This window comes from Oryx dammah, unplaced genomic scaffold (genome assembly GCF_014754425.2).
Source record: "Oryx dammah isolate SB20612 unplaced genomic scaffold, SCBI_Odam_1.1 HiC_scaffold_19, whole genome shotgun sequence".
Lineage (NCBI taxonomy): Eukaryota > Metazoa > Chordata > Mammalia > Artiodactyla > Bovidae > Oryx > Oryx dammah.
The window spans coordinates 87,916,534-87,940,058 of record NW_024070203.1 but is presented as its reverse complement, the minus strand read 5'-3'; the positions used below and the strand labels follow the sequence as shown (position 1 = coordinate 87,940,058).

At 39.3% G+C, this 23,525-nt stretch overlaps 1 protein-coding gene across 5 annotated transcripts in view; it reads left to right on the top strand.

The window, feature by feature from the left end:
• WWP1 (WW domain containing E3 ubiquitin protein ligase 1) overlaps window positions 1–23,525 on the top strand; it is a 141,716-nt gene that overhangs the window by 88,316 nt on the left and 29,875 nt on the right. For all 5 annotated transcript variants that reach the window (XR_005724562.1, XR_005724563.1, XM_040261128.1 and 2 more), the window contains exons 9-17: window positions 1,068–1,401; window positions 8,526–8,621; window positions 10,028–10,202; window positions 11,917–11,971; window positions 12,058–12,142; window positions 12,272–12,400; window positions 18,091–18,166; window positions 18,274–18,345; window positions 21,372–21,460. Coding sequence is in view for 3 of the 5 variants with exons in the window: in XM_040261128.1 (XP_040117062.1) it covers window positions 1,068–1,401; window positions 8,526–8,621; window positions 10,028–10,202; window positions 11,917–11,971; window positions 12,058–12,142; window positions 12,272–12,400; window positions 18,091–18,166; window positions 18,274–18,345; window positions 21,372–21,460 (1,111 nt within the window). In the remaining 2 variants the exon portion in view is untranslated. The remainder of the gene's footprint in view (window positions 1–1,067; window positions 1,402–8,525; window positions 8,622–10,027; window positions 10,203–11,916; window positions 11,972–12,057; window positions 12,143–12,271; window positions 12,401–18,090; window positions 18,167–18,273; window positions 18,346–21,371; window positions 21,461–23,525) is intronic.

The window sequence follows — 23,525 nt, the reverse complement described above, 5'->3', positions numbered from 1 at the left end:
TGAAATACTCCTCTTTTTCCGTTTAGCGTTATTTTGCTTTCCAAAGACTGTTGCTAATCTTTTCTTTTTTTGGAAATCAGTTTCTACATTGTTCAAGATTAAAAGTTAAATGAAAAAGTTCACTTTGGGACATCATATATTCCATGAATTCTGAATATCATATAAGAGACCAGAATTTACTCTCTCTGTGCACATTCTCTTTTCTTCATGTTTTCTAAGTGTTGAGTACAGGTAGCACTATACATTTTTATTTCTTATATTTTGTTATTGATATTTTTCTTCCAAAGTTGCTCTCCCTTGTAGTTGGTACAGAACTTGATTGGTTCTGTTTTGCTCCTACAGTTTGATTCCTTTTAATAGTACTCATTTCTCTTCTTCCCACTGTTTACATCTCTTTCTTTAAAAATCCACCTGACCATTTCATTACTCTTAATTATGTCTCCTTCCTCTGTTTCAATTAGAACTTTGCTGTGCAATTTTCTAATAGGTTTTCTTCAATAATCTATTCCCTTCCCAGTTTTAATTTAACTTTCTCTTACAGTGACATGTAGTTGAAATGGATCAATTACATTTAAAATGAAAATTTTTTAAATTATGTCAGTGGATCTCAATGCTGGATGATTTCTCCAGCAAGTGTAAAATGAGTTCCTGGATCTTTTTGCAGTCCCCTGCAATACTGTCTTAAGAGTTAATGCCACTTTATATTTGACAAGAATTCTTTTGATATTAGCTGTATTTGCATAGGAAAAGGGAGATTGAATGGGGTCATTTTGAAGTTTTTATATAACCCATGTAGATATTCAGAATTTATTGTTTGGAGGAAAAACGTTTGTTCATGTTGATTTCTCTCCTTAAGTTTGGGTTATTGTTACATATATATTCTTAAGTTTTTATTATTTAACATTCATCTAAAAAATATGAGCCACAAAAAGTATTATCTGTCTTATTTCCATCAGTACGTAATACACTGCTTGGTGTGAATTAGGCTCTGAATAAATACAGTTGATGAGTTAATTGGGCGCTTGGTCGTTTCTTGACAGATCATCTTACTGATTTTCCCTTCTCAGTTAATGGAGACTCACCCTCATCTGCACCGACTGAAAATGCTTCCAGCACGGGTACTGCAATAGGATCTGGAGAACCCGCCTTGTCTTCAAATTGCACTAGTCCTCCTGTTGAAGACCCTCCAGTTCAAGAAACACTGACCTCGGAAAACGATGAATGTATAGTCTCTAACAGTGCAGCCTTTGGATCTGAAGCTCGAAGTACATTAGATCCTTCCACCTCCAATTCTGCAAGTAGCTCTGCTTTTGAAGCAGCCAAATTAAGACAGCCTGACGGAAGTATGGAACCTGTCCGGCAGCAGTCTGGAGGTGCCAACACAGAAACGCTGCCATCAGGGTATGTTATTTATTTTTTTAGAAGATGTGTGATTTACATTTAATAGCAACTTTTTAATAATAACCTGAATGTTGAATATGTATATGAAATTTTTCCTTTCAGTTATTTGAAATCTAAGTTAGAATCTAATTCATACAGTTTATTTGCTACAAACCAAGTATTTTTTTAAAACTAAGAACAATTGCTAGTTATAGTTAAAGTATGTGCTACATGACAGGAAGAGAAAAAAACCTTATATTAATTTGCACGACTGTCGATTTGATTCTTGGCTCACTTTTAGAGAAGAGTGACTGATGCACTCTGTAATAGTCTCAGTTCTCTAGCTTTTTTTACTGTTGCCTCCCTAGGCTAAGCGTGAAGCAAGTAGCCATCTTTTCTTCCTCAGTTTATACTCAGTACTGTGAGGGATCCAGTAAGCCTGCTGAGAAGCACTGTTACAAACTCAGGTTTTCATTGAAAGTGAAAGTCACTCAGTTGTGTCCGATTCTCTGCCACCTCATGGACTATACAGTCCATGAAATTCTTCAGGCCAGAATACTGGAGTGGGTAGCCTTTCCCTTTTCCAGGGGATCTTCCCAACCTAGGGATCGAACCCAGGTCTCTGGCATTGCAGGCAGATTCTTTACCAGCTGAGCCACCAGGGAAGCCCAAGAATACTGGATTGGGTAGCGTATCCTTTCTCCAGCGGATTTTCCCGACCCAGGAATTGAACCAAGGTCTCCTGCATTGCAGTTAGACTCTTTACCAGCTGAGCTACCAGGGAATAATTCTTCATCTTTTAATTTTCCATGGTAATAATTCAGCTTCCTATGATTTTCTTTAAAGAATATTCTGTGTATTCCATTTGGTCATCTCTCCCATATTCACTTAATATGTTTCGAGCTCTTCCTTGAGTGCTGCTGCTGATCTGACAGGAGGCAGATTGCAGGGGGTAACGTGAGCAGTGGGGAGCAGCCGAGAATACAGATGAAGATCCGTCCTCTCCACCGCCACTCGCTGCCACCCCCTTCTGCTGCACGCCCCAGTTCCTGACAGGCCAGGGACTGAGACCAGTCCATGGCCCTAGAGTTGGGGACCCCTGGTGGATGCAGTGTCCTGTATCCAGGACAGTGTATACAGTCCTACCTCCTACAGCGGTTAGAACTGTCTCCTCTCGCAGCTGTGAAAATGGAGCCTCTCGTGGTCTCTGCCTCGGTGCCCTCATTCTCCCACCACAGCTGCTGTGTCCGTACCCTTTCTGACTTTCTGAGCTGTGTTTTTCTTAGTGCCCTTTACTGGATTATAGGACTTTGCCTGTTGCCTTATTGTGGTTTCAGGCTTTAGTCTGCTCCTGAATGGGTGCTTCTCTTGAGTCTTGCACTCTACCATCGTTTTAACTGTTAAATTTACAGGTCCAAGCCAGACCTTTCTCTGAGCTTATTTTTATCCACTTACTGGAAATCTCCACTGTTTCCTGCAAGCATTTTTGGCCATGAAGTATCTTTCCTTCCTCTCAAAAATCTCTCATTGTTCCTTTGTCTTCTCTTTGACTACTTATCATTAGTCATTTATCAAAGTCTAACGTGTCTGCCCTTATGACATTGATATGTAAGAAGCTTTCCATACTGTCAAGAACCTCTGATCTGAGGGGAGATAAAGATAAGTAAGTAGTCATTGACTGGACAATTTAATTAAAGCTAAGCTAGAGGTCCAAGTTTAGGGTGCTGTGGAGGGGAACATGTGTAGAGGGGGGTTAATAGGATACCCTGTGATACTGAGATCAAAGAATACTTTCTGGAAGAGGTGACCCTTCAGCGGTTTCTAAAAGAGGAGTAGGTGTTAGCAAAGCAGCAAAGAAGGCACAGTGTGGTGAAAGGTTTCATTTTCAGGGGAGCTAACTGCATGTTCAGATCTCTGACACCCACAAATGAAGAAGCTGACCTCAGGAAGTGGTATTTTGTTACAGCTTGAGTTGAGCATTCGAGGAAGCAAGCTGTGTAATACAGAAGAATAAACAGCCCTCTGAAGAGTTTTGTATACCTGCTGAAGCTTTGGAGTCCCGCCCCCTCCTCCACCCTGGCCCCCGGAAACCATGGATAAACATACAGGAATTTTAAGCAGGGGAGTGGCACAGTCATATTTGCATTTTAAGATTATTCTAGAAGTGGTATAGACAGATGAGGAGTTAAGGAGACAACGCAGAACAAAACAGGCCAGGCTTTTATAAATGAGAAAAGTGGGCACATTCCTGTTTAAAATGATAAGTACATAAACTTAATTCTGTGGGGCCAGGTAAATGCTTCCGTGTGCTTGTAGCCACTGTATGTGAACTTTGCATGAAGAGAATTTTGTAGGAATCTACATGAGTGAGGAATCTAGATGAGTGATTTTCAAATCACAAGTTGCAGCCTGAATAGATTGTGACCAGCACTTGAAGGCATAATAAAGTAAATCAGTATTGACCAGATTGGAAACCTGGAGTGTGTTAAGTAAGCATTGTTTCCTGACAGTTTGTTTTTCCGGTGTGTTTTTGTGTGTATAAAATCTGTAGGTGAATAGCAGCCTAGGACAAACAGGTATGTTTATGTAAGATGTGTTCTTATTCTCTGAGCTGTTGCCTAAAAGGTTAGAAGCAACTAACCCGAGTGAGAAATTAAAATAGACTGCGCCAAGGTGGATGCTAGTCTTCTGGGCTGATGTTACGATGGGTTGTGGGAATTAGCTGTGGGAGGTGGAATGCAAGAGTGGGGCCAAGGTTGGTTCTTCTTGCTTCGGCAGTACTTGGCTTCTGTAACCATCTTAGCAATTTTCAAATCTACATCATCTCCCCTCTTTCCTCAGAAATGTTTCTTAGTTTCTGTATTTTATCTCTTTGGTGACTTATTTCATTGGTGCCCAGAATTACGAGTGTTCTGAATGTAGCCTGTTCTAGCCTGGAGGGTTATGCCAAGCGTGGTCTGACATAAAGCCTTTTGCATTTGCTCTCACTTCTGTGTAGAATGTTAATCCTCAGATATGTGCATGTCTCTGCCCAAATGTTACCTTATTCCAGAGGCCTTTCCTGATTCCCTCTGGCTAAATCAGGCCCCCATGTTCCTATCCCCAACCCTTGCCTTATTTTTTTCCAACCTTCTGTTAAGAAAATTTAGAAACATGCAGGAAAACATAAAGAATTTTACAGTGAACACATGTGTATCTGTCTATCACCAAGTTCTATAGTTGACATTTTACTCTCTTTGCTTTATCCCATATCTCTGCACCTCTCCATTTGTCTAATGTTTAAGTCTAATTCAGTAAGTTGTAGTTGTACATTTTGCCCCTCAAAACTTCAGCTTGCATGTCATTCACTAGAGCTCAGTATTTGTTTACAGATTTTTAGGTAAAGTTTACATAGAAATGTGTAAGTCTTAAGTATGTCATTGATGAGTTTCGACAGGTGGAAATAACCCAAACCTTTATCAAGATTAGAGTGTTATCATCACTTTAGAAAGTTCTCTCAAGCCCCTTTCAGTCAACCCCCGCTCCTGCTTTTAGGGAGGCAACACTGTACCTCCCTGCAGGTGTTTTTCCACAATAGATTATAGATTAATTATGTTAAGTTGGTGGAACTTAACATAAATGGAATCAGTATAAACTCTATTGAGTAGGGTCCTTATCAGCATGATGTTATTTGTATTATTTTTCAACACTTAAATCACTGTGTGACATATATTTATGTGTTTATCAGTTTTCTCTCCACTACACCGAAAAGGGAGCTTTATGTGGTCCATTTCTGTATCCCTTGTGCCTAAGACGACACCTGCCGTATAGCAGGTACCAGTAAACGTACGTGAACTAGTGCTTGATGCAATGATTTTGAGTGAGTGAGCAATTGGGCAAAGGCCTTGGCTTGCAAATGCTTAGGAGGAAGTTGTTAACAAGGTCAAAACGTACTGAAAATTCAAGTAAGATAAGAACTGAAAGGCACCTTTGAATTTAGCAACAAAGAGATTATTTATTGTTGACCTTTGACAGAATGATTTCTGGGAAGGAGAGCTGTATTCCGACTGCTGTGTGATGGAGTGAGTGGAAGGGTGGAAATGTGATAGAAAACTCTTCAGAAGAGTGAGAACTGGTGCAAGCAGGTTTTCCCCTGTGAACACACAGGGAAAGAGGAATGTGTGGTAGAAGCAAGCAAGAAAAGAGCCAATACTGAGGAGGAGTTTTTTGGTTTAAAAAATGAGAATGACCTGAAGGGTGGGCAGGAGAGAGGTTAGCAGGCCGAGCAGCAGTGGAGAGGGGCAGCTGTTGACCGTGGTTTGTGAGAGCCCTGTCATCATCCAGGCGTCATTTTTACTGTGCTACGTTTAACAAAATGCTCCCACATTGATTATTTCTTTCTTTTTTTAAAGTAAGGTCTTTTTCAGCAGTAAGTTTTAGAAATCTGTGTATATGAGATAGGGAAGCCATATCTGAATACTAGGGACAGGAGAGTGTTATGGTTGAAGGTGACATGTAGCAGTTATAAATTAGCACTTATCCCTTTGAAATTGAAGAATTTTGTTGGGAAGTCACATCACTCAGCCTGGTAACTTGCACCCGTTTGAAAGGTTCTCAGGAATTTCCACTGCGGGGATGCTCTAGTCTCTGACCAGTTCCAGCCCATCACTGCTGCAGGACACACGGGCTCAGCTCTAGCTGGCTGTCACTGAGTCCCCGGCCAGGCCTGAGGCAAGCCCCTTACCCTTGTACCGCCTCCCTCCCCCTGCCAGCACCTTCTCTCCTCCCTGCTGCCCGACATTAGCTCTGGTCACCCCACACACACAGGGGCTTGTTCTCGGCAATGGTCCTGCCCCAGGAGGTGAACTCTCACTCTGGGAGTGACAGTGCAGCAAGTTACCTTGCCATGGATCGGCTGCTGGGGGAGAAGGAGAAGCACCCTGAGATCCTGGTCCCTGGGGCGGCTGGTGGAATTGCCCAGGCTCCTCCCCTGCAGGCCAGGAGCGCTCTGTTGCAAGCATGTTGTCAGCAGAGCGCAGCTGGGAACATGGCAGGTCCACAGCCAGGGTGACCTACCTCAGAGAGGCACGGTGGGGCGTGGCAGGAGCTTTTGCTCTTACTGTGTTAGCACCTACATAATAGTCCTGATTTTGCCTTTTGGCCCACAAAGTCTAAAATATTTACTATCGAGTACTTCACAGAAAAAGGCTACCTTCACTTGATCTAATGAATGGAATGTAGAAAATTACAAAGATGATATCCAAAAGGGGGTCTTTATATGATGTGTGTAGCAAGCAATTTAGTTTGAGTAAGATAAATTCTCTTTGGAGGAAAACCCTGAAATTTGGAAGCGATATGGAAAAATTAAGAACTAGTGGCTAGAATTACAGTTGGAACCTAAGTGCTTACTGAATATTGAATATTAAATAAGAATATATCCAGGTAACTTAGGATCACATTAGAAATGGCTTCATAGCCCATTTTATGGATGGCGCGCTTGGTTATGTACATTACACTCCTCTTACATTACACTCCTTGCAATACAGGAGACCAGGGTTTGACCCTTGGGTCGGGAAGATCCCCTGGAGAAGGAAATGGCAACCAGTCCAGTACACTTTCCCAGGGATGGAGAAGCCTGGCAGGCCATAGTCCCTGGGGTCGGAAAGATTTGGCCATGACTGAGCAACTTTCAGTTTCACTTTTCTCTAATTAAAAAGAAGTCAGATTAAATTGAATCCTCGTGTTTGAGAAAGGGAAATATTTCCCATTTGTTCTACTTTCAGCTGAGAACAAGCATCTTAAACTCAGGAAGTTTTTTTTTTAATGTTTGAAGTTTTTTCTTCTGTGCCATTCTAAGGAGAGAGTGGAGAGGAGAGGACGAGGGTGGGGAGAGGAAGAGGTGGAGTGTGTCTGAGAAAGAGCAGAGAGACGAATGAGGGTGTCCTTAAACTCAGAGGTGCACCAGAGACAACAGAGGGGTAGCTGTACACAGAGGAAGACCCTGTATGCAGATGGGAGAAGGAGCGCTCATGGAGCTGGCTCCCTACACGCTCATGGAGCTGGCTCACTACACACTCACTCATCGAGCTGGCTCCCTACACGCTCATGGAGCTGGCTCACTACACACTCACTCATCGAGCTGGCTCACTACACACTCACTCATGGAGCTGGCTCCCTACACACTCACTCATGGAGCTGGCTCCCTACACACTCACTCATGGAGCTGGCTCCCTACACACTCACTCATGGAGCTGGCTCCCTACACACTCATGGAGCTGGCTCACTACACGCTCATGGAGCTGGCTCCCTACACACTCACTCATGGAGCTGGCTCCCTACACGCTCACTCATGGAGCTGGCTCCCTACACGCTCATGGAGCTGGCTCACTACACGCTCATGGAGCTGGCTCACTACACGCTCACTCATGGAGCTGGCTCCCTACACGCTCACTCATGGAGCTGGCTCCCTACACGCTCATGGAGCTGGCTCACTACACACTTTAATGCAGTTTCTGCTGAAATCTTTTAGATGTGTGTTTTCTTCAGTTGCCAAAAACGGATATTACTTCATTGACATTTTGTCCTTTGGGCATGATATTAGGGTAACAGTTCCTCAGCTCTTGATTAAATTTCTGTTTTGTGATGATTTGGAATTCCGTGAATTAGTCACTTTAGAAAACTTTGGGCGTTATTCTGTCTTCCTCTGCTAAATGTACTTACTGAGTTTCCAGTGTATGCTGTGTGGTAAGTCACTTCAGTCATGTCCGATTCTGTGCGACCCAATGGACTGTAAGCCGCCAGGCTCCCCTGTTCATGGGATTCTCCAGGCAAGGATACTGGAGTGGGTTGCCGTGCCCTTCTCCAGGGGATCTTCCCCACCCAGGGATTGAACCCGCATCTCTTATGTCTCCTGCATTGGCAGGTGGGTTCCTTAGCACTAACACCCGCTGGGAAGCTGGAAAGTTTCCAGCACTGCTAATGAAAAGGGAATAATTAAGCATTTACAAAGCCCAAAAGAAACAACTTCATTTTGTGTGTATACATGACTCTTTAAAACATACCTGTAAGTTTTTGGCTTATAAAAAGGAATCATTAAAAAAGAAAAAAAGGAATCGTTCTTCAGATAGTCTTTAGCTTGTTCTTTTATTTCTGTATTTTTATTAAAGGTGGGAACAGAGAAGAGATCCTCACGGTAGAACCTACTATGTGGATCATAACACACGGACGACCACGTGGGAGAGGCCGCAGCCTCTGCCTCCAGGGTAAGGTAGCGTCTTCTCAGGCTTCAGCTGTGTTTCATATCTGGAATTTTAAAAGCTCAGTTAATGCAATATAAAATGGTTCTTTGCTACTGCATGTTACTTTTCCTTGATTTGCTTTTGTGAATAGTAAACGTTCAGTAGATGAGATTTGTTACCCTGTGTCTCATTTACTGTTAGTCTGAAGGGCTTCCTCAGGAGATTAAGAGATGTCGAACACTGGCATGAGTTTACTGAGAGGAGGTGCAGACTTCTGATCCAGTGTCAGTTCTTGCTATTTTTTAAGAAATGAGAGTCATATTTAGGGCAGTTTGTGTGTATGTTTCTTCATAGATAGGGATCTAAACTATGCTGTTGTGTGATATTTACATAAGAGATCCTAGCGTTCAAAATTATTATCTAGAAGATCATTACAAGTAAAATCGTATTAATTATGGCTGAAGCTAATAGAGCCTTTTAAATGAAGAAGCATTCCTATTACATGCTAAATAAAGCTTGTGCTGTTAGGCTGTTATTCACTCACAGTCCTTCAGATGCAACTCAGAGCTCGCCAATATAAACATATTCAAAGTCCAGAAAATTAAAGGCAACAAGTGTGTTATCTTGTGAAATTGGTTGCTGAAAGGATATCGAAAGCCTATGAATTAATAATACAGATTGACTGGAGGTGAATGGAACCCTGGAGGGTAGGGGTTCAGGAGGACAGGGTGTCTTCTGGCTGGTGGAGAAGGGTATTCTGTTCTGAGAGAGGATTGAAACAAAGGCATGACAGGATGAGACGTCTGACACATTTGGGGCCCACCAGGAGTTGATTTGGCCCCTCAGATGGGTCCCTTGAAAGAAGGGGAAGTGAGGGTGAGGGTGGAGAAGAGGGGTGAGGCTGAGATGGTGACTGGGTTCATCATTTAGCCATGCCAGCAAACAGTGATAGGTGGAATGGCGTGGCTACATCTGCACTTTAGTTCAGCAGCAGTGTAGCTGCAAAAGGTGGATTAAAAAGCTGTAAAAGTTGAGTTAAAACCCTTTACATGGGCAGGGATGGTAGAGGCAGATTGCTTGGTATACAGTTAGCACTCAGTAAATGTTTATCAAAGAAAGAGGGAGAGTAGTCACATTGATACTGTTCAATCTATGACCTGTTTTTTTTTTTTTTTTAATGACCTGTTTTTTAGACAGTCCTTAGAAATCATGTATGGGAAGAATGGGAAGGTAATTTAGATAAATAAATAACAAGTTACATGTCCGTAAGTTTTCTGAAGAATATCAGTATTTACATTCTTTTAAACTCATCATCTCTTGGACTTGATTTTTAAATTATTTAGGTAACATATTAACTACTTTCCAGTTTCTTATCTAAAGAGATGATTGTTTATTTTCGTTTTCACTGCTGCTCCGTTTGTCTTTGGTAGTTGGGAAAGAAGAGTCGATGACCGGGGCAGAGTGTATTACGTGGACCATAACACCAGGACCACCACCTGGCAGCGGCCCACCATGGAGTCGGTCCGGAACTTCGAGCAGTGGCAGTCCCAGCGCAGCCAGCTGCAGGGAGCGATGCAACAGTTCAACCAGCGATACCTCTACTCGGTAATTAGGAAGTCATAGGCGTTAATGTATCTTTTTCTTCCAGACGTCTTGCCTTTTCTCCCTTGGTGACTTTTCTTAAATGTTATAGATTGTAAGATCTGTTTTAGTTGATCTTTAATAAATAATTCACATTTCTGATATGCATAAGCACTTTAAGTTTTTTTTAATCCTAGTTTATATAGCTATACATTCATACTTTTGTCCTTATTAAGAGGTAGTCTCATAAATGCAATTTCTTAATAATATAATTTGTCTTGGCCAGTTCCCAATCTTCTACTTTTGGTTATAATCATTTTGTTTGCTTTAAACAAAGCTGATTGCCTCCTGACTTTACTTAAGGCCAGTCTTGCCATATCCCAGCTATCCTAGTTCCATCCCAGCTTTGTAGAGATGCTTTCATCTGTTTTTGGCCCACTAAATATTTATTCCTGGGATTGGAGATAGTTTTGTCCAAAAAAATTTAATGCTGTCTGAAAATTTGATCAATTGGTGATTTACTGCTGTAAGCAAGCATCCACGGGAGTGTGGGGGATGGGAGGACTTCTGTTTAAATAGATTTGATCTCAAGAAGTAGAACGTATAAATCTCAAGGACTGGGCATCTTTAGGTAGTGTTTCAGGGCAGCTTGAAACCCCAAAATGTGGAAAGAAATTAGGAAAGATACACAAAGAAAACAGCTGTTCAGAATCCTGCCTTGGGCAGGCTCATTCAGCACTGCGTTTTGGGGAGGTTAAGTAGCAAGGTTTGGTTGCTCTCATTTGCAGGTTGGTCCACTCTCCTGGTTGTCTGACCACCAGAGAGTGGGCCGGCCCAACCTGCTCAGCATCTTGTGCGGTCAGTTCTTGGTTCCTGAGGAGCTTGTGCAGAAATCTGTGGGGATGTTCCACTGTTTAGTTGTATGTACTAAACAAATTATGTGTATGCATTTGTTTTGGCTGGACTTTGCTGTATCTATGGAAAACTTTGGGGAAACAGGGCAGAATTAGGGAATAATGTGCTCTTCTCCACAAACAGAATATCCTAAGGTTGAGATTTAGTTGTCTAAATGATACTGAGTACAATTCATAGTATCTGTTTTGAAGTTATAAAATATTTATCAAGATGTATATATTGTGTCATTAAGAAATGATTTTTTAGGTAATAAGTTTTTGTCTTTCTTTAAAAACTGATGGTAAAAATGTTTATTTTCTTTTGAATATACTTCTGAGTTGTCATAATATGTGAGCATTAATATGTTTTTATGTTTGAATATATAAAATATATTAATACAAAGGTAAAAGTTTATTTTTAAAAAGATAATACTGGAGTTTAATATTATGTTAGTAGACATTTGTTTTAAAGAGAACTGCGGTAATTATTCTGTTTTTCAGCAAATAATGTTACCTCATTTAAACACTACAATTTTCTATATATTGTTCTCTCATGTCATTTCATTCTTATGGACTGTTACAGAAAGGCTAAGAGATTAAAGTGCTGATGTTGATAAATTATTTCTAAATCATTGTAGAAAAACTAATAATTTATCACTTATTTAACTCCTCTTAACTCATGACATTTTTAGAATTCTGTGCCTTGAAATTACTATATTCACATTTCTTTATCATATTTTTTAGAAAATGACTCTTAAATGTGATTCAGCCAAGTGCTTAGTTAATGCTTTTATATTAAAAACCTGTTCTTTTAACTTCTCCTCCTAATCCTTTTCTCCAATCAGGCTTCAATGTTAGCAGCAGAAAATGACCCATACGGGCCTTTGCCACCAGGCTGGGGTAAGCTAATGTGTTGTTGATAAAAATATTGAAATGTATATATAGCAAATAGTTATTAAACACCATGCTCACTCTATTTTTTTTAGAAAAAAGAGTGGATTCAACAGACAGAGTTTACTTCGTGAATCATAACACAAAAACAACCCAGTGGGAAGACCCCAGAACTCAAGGGTATGTGTATCCTGCAGCCTTACTTAAGTGAGCTTACCTGTCGGGAGATGGAATCAAGTGAACCTCAGCTTGGACATTTTTAGCACCTCGAAAATGTTCACCTTGTGTGACTGTGACTTTATCTTTTAGTTTGCAGAATGAAGAACCCCTGCCAGAAGGTTGGGAAATTAGGTATACCCGGGAAGGTGTGAGGTATTTTGTTGATCATAATACAAGAACAACAACATTCAAAGATCCTCGCAATGGGAAGTCATCTGTGTAAGTGAAGTTCTGAGATGCTGTTTAATGAGAACATAAAGTTTGACCTCTAATTTAGCCTCAAGCAGATTTTACATTATGTATCAAGAAAATCTACACAAGTAATAATCTAATATACTTGTTTTGCTCTACTGTATATATTTTAGAGTGGATTTGTGGCATATAATTCCTTAAGAAGAACAATAGTAAATATTTATCTAGTGATGACTGTGGGCCAGGGATTCTTCTAAGCACTTTATATAAACTAGTGTTTATCTTCCAACAGCTCCTTGAGGTTGATACCCTTACTTTCCAAGTGTGGAAACTGAGGCCTAGGGAGCATAACTGACTTATGCAAAGTCACGCAGCAAGTGATGAAAGTGGTTTCAGACCAAGGCAGTCTGTCCACGGAGTGTGTGCTCTTAACAGGCACATCCTGCCTCTGCAGTATCAGGGACTGAGACGTTCAACGTGGTTTTCCTGGTAAAAATAGCTTAATTAAGTATTTGAAAGGTCTCTCCTTCATCCATTTTCTTAGATGTGATGTCTTTACATTACTAAGAAAACAGAAGCAGCCATAAAAGTTTTTCACGAATTCCTACCGTTACATCTCTCTACCAGTCAGCATCTGTCTTCCCTCTTTATCCTGAAGTTAAATTGCCATTGTTCCTATCAAAGGCCAATCCCTCTGCTAGTGCTCCAGATTTTCCCCCTCTCTTCCAGTTAGCTACTCCAGCAGTGATTTTCATACCATCCGTCTTTCTCTGCTGTGTCACTCCCATCAGGTGTTACTTCTCTGAAATTAGAAATGGACAAGTGGAAAGCCATGACTCATCACCTTATAAGTCCATTTAATGGAGAATTCATTTGTATTGCTCCCCTCTACAAGAAAACTCCCTGAACGACTTGCCTGTGTAATTGATGTTTCTAGTTTCTCTCTCAAACCAACAACAAGAAAGTTTCACTGACCCTAACTGACCTTACTAAGGGGACCAGTGTCCTCTAATTGGTTAGTCCCTGGTTTACAGCTCTGTCTAATTTGACACAGTCAGGAGTATTTGAAGGAAGTTTCTGTCTCCTGAGAAGTAGTATAGGGACTCTGCTTCCTGATTTCCTTCTGTCTGGTCTTCTTCCTCTTCCTTTTTTTGGGTGACGGGGGACCCTCCTTTCCTGTCAGCCTGTTAACATTGACGTACCCAAAGTGCCTCCTCAGATCTCTTTTCTCTGCTCTCTATACTCATTCTCTTGGTGAATCTTACCCAGCTCACAAATGTTTCCTCTAGTGTTTCACTTGTAATTTTGCTGCTACTTACTTGATAGCTATTCTTAACATCTTCCAGATAACTACCATCAGTCAGACTTATTCTACCTGGGATATTTCCCATCTCAATTGAAGGGACCTCCACTCTTAGGTGTGTTTGAGCCAGAAATCTTGGAATTGTCCTTGACTACTCTCTCACGCCACATACAGTCCATCACGAGTTCCAGTTACCTCAGCTTCAGAATGTATTCAGGACCAGCTGTGTCTCGCCATATCCACTGCCGTCACTTTGGCCCACGCTACCGTGGTCTCTCACCCGGAGTGCTTCTCTGAGTTATCACTCTGCTTTCTACCTACACTTCATGTAACATGGTCCCCCATACAAGTCTTTTTACTTTTTTATTTTTTCTTTTAAGTAAGAAGTCACTCCACAAAACCCTTCCATGGTTTCCATCTTAATCTGAATAAAAAAGCAGAGCACTTGACCATGGCCTCTAAGCCCTTGGAGCATCTGACCCCTGTTACCTTGTCAGCCTCACGTCTGACATTTCTCCTCATTTGCTCTGCCTTAGCTTCCCTAGCGACTTAGCTGTATCTCAGACATTTGAGGCTTCCTCCTCTGGGCTCTGGTTTCCTCTGGTTGGCATGCACTTTCCCCCAACAGTACCTGTATGACTTACACCCTCCATGTTTTCTGCTCAGACTCTATTTTGTCTATGAATCCTACTCTGTTTATTCTGTTCACAGTTGAAAAATTCTTCTCCCCACTTCACTCCTTGTCCTTTTTTCATCTTTTCTTCCCTTTTTTAGGAGTGGGAACGGTGAAACATTTATGCTCATCCAACACTCAATGTGCAGTTTACTTACTCACTGTTTCTTGTCTGTTCTCTGCACTAGCACATAGACTGCACAAAAAGAGGCATTGCTTTTTCAGTTTGTTTTATCAGCCAGTAGTACTCTCACTATCTAGAATAGTGCCAGGGCACATGCCGTGCATTTTGTGAGTATTTGCTGAATGAATTCAGTTGAACCTGACAGTGGAAGAGAACGTTTTCCAAAACGTTCCCTAGGGATGAAAAAGTTCTTTATGCCTGTCTCATAGGCTGTCACTCAGTGGGCAGAAGACCCAGGCGCTCTCAGTGTGAATAGAACTTCCCCTAAATGCTGCCCACCCTGCTTTTTCCCTCACTGACCTGCTAAGCTGGGTGACCTGGACAGAGCTTCCTAGGAGCTCAGTTTTGCTTTGCTTACTCTCTCCAGCAGTATTTGTTTTGATTTCAGATTAACTTTAACATGTGATAGAATATTCTTTCCTGTCTCTTCTACCTAGAGCCTCTTGTCCTCCCCTCCTTGGATTTAAGGGTTAGCAAGAAGTTTTTTTTTTAAATAGTCATAGATTTTCATATTTAACTAACTTTTCAATATAACATGCCATTTAATATTTGCACTCTAATACATGGTTAAAATCTAAAATGTGATAGAAAGTATAACCCTGGAAAAAGTGTAGAAAAAGCAATATATACCATCCACAACAAGGCCTGGTGCCAATCCTGGTGTTATGACACAATTCAGCTTTATAGTTTTTTTGTATTATAGGTATTATGCCTATTGCCCCCTTCCCCATCTACATTCCTACAAATTCTAGTGTCAGTTTATATTTTCTAATAAAAATGTAAATCTCATTATGTTAGTGAGAAGTAAGCCTTTGAAACATATATTTTTTTCACCTGCAATACTCTATTAGAAGTGCTGGGTTATTTGAAAATCTGTCCTTTTATTAAATTTATTATTATTTTTTTGATTTCTTTTTGATTTTTTTTAAAATATCTTTTAAATTTTTAACAAATTTCACTTTATATTGGAGTATATTCAATTTACAATATTGTGTTAGTTTCAGGTATACAGCAAGGTGATTTAGCTATACATACCCACTCCAGCATTCTTGCCTGGGAAATCCTGTGGACAGAGAAGCCTGGCGGGCTACAGTCCACGGGGCTGCAGAGTCGGACACGACCGAGCACACATGATGCGCCAGGTCAGCTCAGTCGCTCCGTCGGGTCCGACTCTTTGCGACCCCGTGAATCGCAGCACGCCAGGCCTCCCTGTCCATCACCAACTCCCGGAGTTCACTCAGACTCAAGTCCATTGAGTTGGTGATGCCATCCCACCATCTCATCTTCTGTTGTCCTCTTCTCCTCCTCAATCTTTCCCAGCTTCAGGGTCTTTTCCAGTGAGTCAGTTCTTCACATTAGGTGGCCAAAGTATTGGAGTTTCAGTTTCAATATCAGTCCTTCCAATGAATATTCAGGACTGATCTCCTTCAGAATGGACTGGTTGGATCTCCTTGCAGTCCAAGGGACTCTCAAGAGTCTTCTCCAACACCACAGTTCAAAAGCATCAATTCTTTGGTGCTCAGCTTACTTTACAGTCCAACTCTCACATCCATACATGACTACTAGAAAAACCATAGCCTTGACTAGACGGACCTTTATTGGCAAAGTAATGTCTCTGCTTTGTAATATGCTATCTAGGTTGGTCATAACTTTTCTTCCAAGGAGTAAGCATCGTTTAATCTCATGGCTGCAGTCACCATCTGCAGTTATTTTCGAGCCCCCCAAAATAAAGTCTGACACTGTTTCCCCATCTATTTCGAATGAAGTGATGGGACCAGATGCCATGATCTTCGTTTTCTGAATGTTGAGCTTTAGGCCAACTTTTTCACTTTCCTCTTTCACTTTCTTCAAGAGGTTCTTTAGTTCTTCTTCGCTTTCTGCCATAAGGGTGGTGTCATCTGTATATCTGAGGTCATTGGCATTTCTCCTGGCAATCTTGATTCCAGCTTCTGCTTTGTCCAGCCCAGTGTTTCTCATGATGTACTCTGCATATAAGTTAAATAAGCAGGGTGACAATAAACAGCCTTGATGTACCCCTTTCCCTATTTGGAACGTCTGTTGTTCCATGTCCAGTTCTAACTGTTGCTTCCTCACATGCATGCATACACATATCTATTCTTTTTCAGATTCCTTTCCCATATAGGCTATTACAGAGTATTGAGTAGAATTCCCTGTACTATATATATAGTAGGTCTTTGTTGCCTATTTTAGTTTATTATTTTTTAATTTTAATTTAAAATTTTTCTTTCATTTTTTGCCAGGCAAAAGTATCTTTGTGTGGATTTGTATTCCACACCCCTCCCCCACAAAGAAAGATAGCTTTAATGTGCTAAAGGGATTCTTTTAATCTCTAGCTAAATTTTAGATGCTTACATAAGTTCTCTAAAACTTTTCAAAGAGAGGTTAAACTATTGATAATTAGGCTTATTTGGTATGTTGAATTACATGGGAAGCACTGTCAAATGTAATGATAAAACTTCTTAGATTCTACAGCTAAATGTTAATTAATGTAAGTGTTCTAGAAATTATATGACATTCCTCATATTGGGTATATCCTGGAGTAGTGTTGCATCATAATTTTGGTTATTATCTTAAGATGTTATGTGTTGCATAAATAGCCAGATTTCTTTGTCAGTTGCATTGCAGTTGGTTCTTTAATCATGCCGTTTCAATTCTCTGACACTTGTATTACTCTGATGCTTTTACAAATATGAAGATCTTCCAGAAGATTCATAGAGAGGACTTTTTTACATATATAGGTTTCTGATAACTTTTAGATCATACCAGTTAACTGAGTAAGAAATTACAGAATTCTAATGGAAAACCTGATGGCTTCATAAACTGCTAACAAGTGATCAGACCAACAAGAGTACTTACATGGGACTGAAAGAACAATACAATTTACGTTTCATGTTTTTTTTGTCTGAAATACTACTGGCTGTTAATATTTGTTTTCCAGATATGAGGAAACTTTTCCCATTATGCTAATTATAACTATGTATAATATATGTATATATTTAAATTCTGTCACATATTTTCACTGTTTTGTGCATTTTTTATTTATTTGGAAAGTTACTCATATATTGAATATTGTTCCTGCTTCACTCTGTTTTGTGGGAATTTCCTCCTCTTAAAAATACTGTTTACTATTACCTTTTAGTTTGTTATGCTAATGACAAAATCTGTTCTTTGTTTTTCTAGAAATGCTTTCATTTTTTTCCCAAAGATGTTTTTGCTTATATACAGTTTGTTATTGTATATTTCTAGCACATTAACTAGCTTCTTTGTGTGTTGTATCCTTTAAGTACATTAACTAACTGCTTTACAAAAGACCCACCCATACACGTCATCCCCGTCTTTGTGTGTGTATATTGTGTGTCCTCCTTGCTCAAGTCTCTGTTGGCCCCTAAATATTACCTTCACTTCTCTCCCAGCAGGTGTTACAGAGTAACTTTCCTGTCATTTGTAGGACACTGGTACACTCCAGGTTCATACTGAATGCTGAACATCCAGCTTTATTATTTGTTAATATATGGTTTGTTTTTGTTTTTCTTTAGAACTAAAGGTGGTCCACAGATTGCCTATGAACGCAGCTTCAGGTGGAAACTCGCTCACTTCCGTTATTTGTGCCAGGTACTGCGGTGGTAAATAAACCTTCTGTTCATAATCATTTAGTTTTCTTGTTTCAGGGCACACGTACTGTAACTTACATGATATTACAATATTATTTTTGTTTTCAGTCTAATGCTCTACCCAGTCACGTAAAGATCAATGTGTCCCGGCAGACGTTGTTCGAAGATTCCTTCCAACAGGTAAGAAAGATGTACCAGAGTAAAATTGTACAGTCAGCCCTCTGTATCCACAGATATAGTACCATCCATGGATCCAACCAACTGTGGATAGAAAATATTCTGCGGTGGGGTGGAGGGAGATTTCCAGAAAGTTTGAAAAGGTGAAATTTGAATTTGCTGCCACTAGCAGATTGTTTTATTGTGCCTTGCTTTATTTCATGTTGCAGATACTGTGGTTTTCACAGATTAAAGGTTTATGACAGGCTTGTGTTGAGCGAGTCTCACAGCACCATTTTTCCAACAGCATGTGCTCACTTGGTAGTGTCTCTGTCACATTTTCATAATTCTTGAAATACTCCAAACTTTTCATTATTATTAACTTGTTAAGGCAGTCTGTGAACAGTTATGTTTTATTTACTGTTCCAAAAAGATTCAACTTGCTCAGATCACGGTTAGCATTTTTTTTTAACAGTAGAGTATTTTTTAAATTAAGGTCTGTACATTGTCTTTTTAGACATAATGCTATTGCCCCCTTAATAGACTATAGTACAATGTAAACATGACTTTTATATGTACTGGGAAACCAGAAAATTAGTGTAACTTAATTTATTGTGATATTCTCTTTATTGCGGTACTCTAGAACCATACCTGTAATATCTCCGAGGTATGCTTGTGTGTATGTGGTATTTATATTGTATGAAGTATTATAAGTAATTTAGAGATGATTTGAAATTATATGGGATGATGCACATAAGTTGAGCACCCCCATATTTTGGTATCTGTGGAGCTGTCCTTAGAACCAACACACCTTGGATACTGAGGGAAATCGTACAACTTGAGTCATTATATTGGTTATATCTAAAGGGAATTAAGGTTTAGAAAATTTCAGCCATTTAGAACACAACTGTGACAATGACTACCACTTACTGAGTGTCCCTTATAATAATAAAATCCATCATGTATTGAGTGATTGTCATATGCTTAGCACTGGCACCTTCCATTTATCATTTCATTTAATTCATCACAAAATCCCTTTGAGGTAGCTCCTGTCATTACCTCCCATTTTGCAGGCACAGGTACGTAGGCTGAGAAACAAAACCATTTTACCATGAATTAGATTACTAAAATAAAGCATAAAGAGCTCTGGAACAAGTTGCCATATTTTGACACCTATTTACTTTTTTACTAAAGTGAAAGTGAAGTCGCTCAGTCGTGCCCAACTCTTTATAACCCCATGGATAGTAGCCTGCACCAAGCTCCTCCGTCTGTGGAATTTTCAAGGGCAAGAGTACTGGAGTGGATTGCCATTTCCTTCTCCAGGGAATCTTCCCAACCCAGGGGTTGAACCCAGGTCTCTTACATTGTAGACAGACACTTTACCATCTGAGCCACCAGGGAAGTCCTTTTTAACTAAGACTTTACTTTTTTACTACGACTTTATTAACTCAAAACAAAAAAGTCGTGATATGAGACTAAATTAAGATTAGATTGGTATAGGCACTGTATTCCATTTAAATATTTCTCTCATACCCTAGTGTTAATTCTTACGTCCTCCTGGTTTCTGTTAAACGTCATGAACTTGGACCTTGTCCAAGCACTCATTTAAGTGGCAGTTCCCTGCTCACCTCCCTCACAGTCCCATTGTAGCCAGTCAAGGTACTTCATTCCTGTTTGTAACACTTCTCACCACCTGCGGAGAAGGAACTGGCAGCCCACTACAGTAGTCTTGCCTGGAGAACCCCATGGAGCCTGGCATACTGCAGTCCACAGAGTCACAGAGTTGGACACAACTGAGCAACTACATCACCACCACCTAACACAGTTACCTCCCTTACCAGAACGAAACTCCAGGAGAGCCCTCTCTTTGTTTACTGCTGCTTTGCACAGTACCTAGAAACAGTGCTTTGCACATAGCAGGTATTAATAAACATTTGGCGGCATGAACAAATGCATGTAATACCTTTGCTGAATTATTTGTAGAATAAAGATTAAAAACCAAAATATTGTCAGTTCTTTTTTTCTGACGAGGTTGAGAATTTTTCTTCTCAGTCCTCTCCTGAAGCATTACAGTGATGAATTAAAATTCTCCGTGTGTTCAGGTACACAGGGACTTTTATGTATAGAAGCCAAAATGGAATAACAGTTCTTAAAGTCAGTGATGTTCAAATCCTAGCTTCAGTTTAGTCACTTGTTGCAGTTTGGACAGGTTACTTAATATAGCTATTATCAGCAAAACTTTTTCTGTTTGATTTAATAAATTCTTACCTTGTTCCAAGCTCTGTGTAAACTTTGTTTTAAGACATACACATCTGAATTCATGGTGGATTTCACTTGGCTTTGTCTTCTGGCTTGGGGAGAATCGTGCCCTGTGAGCCCATGACTCGCTGTAAAGTGGAGGCCCGCTAGTGAGCTGTCGCCTCACCCGGGCCAGTCTTGGCTTTCGGATATAATTCCCTTTTATCTGGAAGTAAAGCTTATTTACTAGTAACCTTAGTGTGAGCCTTTAAGGCTTATAAAATATCTAGTACAAATATAGTTTTAAGATAAACCTTTTTATGCTAAAATTCATCATCTTATAAATAATTCTTCACAATAGTTCCTTTCCTACTGAGAAATGGAATGTGTGGTGTAAGCAATAAATTCTACTTCTCATTAAGTGTTGCTCATCAAAAAAATTTGCAAGTCACCTTTTATAAGATTTCGGTAAAATTTGGAGAGTGACAGAGAAGGGAATATTTTCTAACCTGAAAAACATTCTGTTTTAAGCTGTTCCTCTCTTGCTACTAACCCAAAGTAGAACTACCATTTAATACCAGAAGAGGGGAGAGAGATTTATGAAAGTTAATCACAGAAAGCTTAGTAGAGTAAGATGCATCTTTGCTAGTTTGTGGAATAAACCAGTTGATCTCTTTGAATTAAAAGCATTGTTGTATAAGATAACAAAATGTGTAACTTTGAAAACACAGATGAAATTTAAACAAAACTGTTTGGAGGAAACTTGTATTACATATGAATGTTTAAGCATCCATGTTTTTGTTTTTAATTAGATTATGGCATTAAAACCCTATGACTTGAGGAGGCGATTATATGTAATATTTAGAGGAGAAGAAGGACTTGATTATGGTGGCCTAGCAAGGTAAAATAAAAGACATATCTGCTTTGAAATAAGTGTATCTCCACTGTAGATATATTCTTGAAAAGATAACATTTTTTTCAATAGCAATCTAGATTTTTAAAAACAAAAATTGAAATATTCACATAAATCTAGCAGTAACCATTATTATTATTATGTTGCATATCCTGTATATTTTCTCTGTGTATTCAGTTGACCCTTAAAAACATGGGGGTTAGGGGTGCTGAATCCTGTGTTGTCAAAAATCTGTGTACTGCTACTTCTGTTTCAAAAACAAAAGAGTATGGGATTAATCAATACAAGCTACTATACATAAAATACATAAGCTACAAGGATTTACTGTATAGCATGGAATTATATTCAATATCATTTACAAACCTATAATGGAATATAATCTGAAAATTTTAACTGAAACACTTTACTGCTAAGTCGCTTCAGTCGTGTCTGACTCTGTGTGACCCCAGAGATGGCAGCCCACCAGGCTCCCGCATCCCTGGGATTCTCTAGGCAAGAACACTGGAGTGGGTTGCCATTTCTTTCTCCAATGCATGAAAGTAAAAAGTGAAAGTGAAGTCACTCAGTCATGTCCAACTGTTCGCGACTCCATGGACTGCAGCCTACCAGGCTCCCCTGTCCATGGGATTTTCCAGGCAAGAGTACTGGAGTGGGATGCCATTGCCTTCTCCAGAAACTCTTTACTATATGCCTTAAAACTAACACAATATTGTAAACCAACTTTATTTCCATTAAAAAAAACAGACAACAATGGAATTGATGATTGACTTACCAAAGAACAGGAAGCTAAAGCAGTTTGGATAAAATCTGGATTCAAATCCCTAGTTCTTTCAATTCCACACATTGTGATCTCTAATTGACTTCTGCTGCACTTAATTGATTTTAAGATATTTGTAAAATGAAAATACAGGTACTATATTTATTGAAAAAAAATCCACATATAAGGGGACTTGCAGAGTTCAAAAGCATGTTGTTCAAGGGTCAGTTGTATATAAATTTGAATATATGTGTGATATCGTACATATTTGCTGATTTTTTTAAAACAGAATTGATCATACAATTTGCAAAATATAGCAGCTTGATTTTGTTATTTTGTATATCATGGATATCTTTCCATATCAGATATAGACCTTATACTCATGCTGCATAATCTTCCCTTGTTTGGACATAGTATAGTTGATGAACCAGCATGAATAAGGTTGTTTCTTATTTTTTGCTATTATAACAATTTATGTTGGTTTGATGTTTGTGTTTTTAATCCAGTCTGAGTCCTTTTGACTAGTTTTCCACATATACTAAATATTTCTTTAACAGATACTTATGAAGCAATAAGAACAGGAGATCTTTTTTATTTAATTTTTTTTCCTTAATTGCTTTGCCCAGAGCTAATTTGACTGCAGTTTATTTTTTAGTCAAAGCATTTTCATTAAATATTTACAAAGAATTAAATTTGCTTTTCTTAGAAACAACTCTCTTTTTGAACTCGTACTTCATGGGTGTTCAGAATTACATAATCACAGTTTTAGTACAGCTGACTTAAAAACAGGTAGAAAACTAGAACTGGTGGAGTTATCAGAGCTGGTTGTGTGAGTGTATTTTCTCATCTAAAACATTAAGTTTTTTTGGAAGAGAAAACTGCCTTTCACCATGGATATTTGTATCACATCTATTGTGATTGTCTCAATTTCAAAAATGTTCAGACATTAAAAAGGCACATCTTAGAAATGAAATATGGTATTATTTTTACAGTGTCTGACTTTATAATATTCACATTCTTAACCATTTTGTACCTCAACTGTTTGGGTTTTGTTTTATATTTTTATGGTTTTAATGCATATAATGTACATAATTAGTTACTGCACACTATGTTTTTCTTATTCCCAAATTATTTTAATTCATGTATTGGTTTTGGTTTAATCAGTTCACAAGGGTGATATATCCCTCTAGTTTTACATGTTTGAGAATATGTTTTCTGCTTCTTTTGTTTTTAAATAAGAACTTTACTAGATATAAATTTCTCACACAACACTTGTTTCTCCAGTACTCGGTAGAC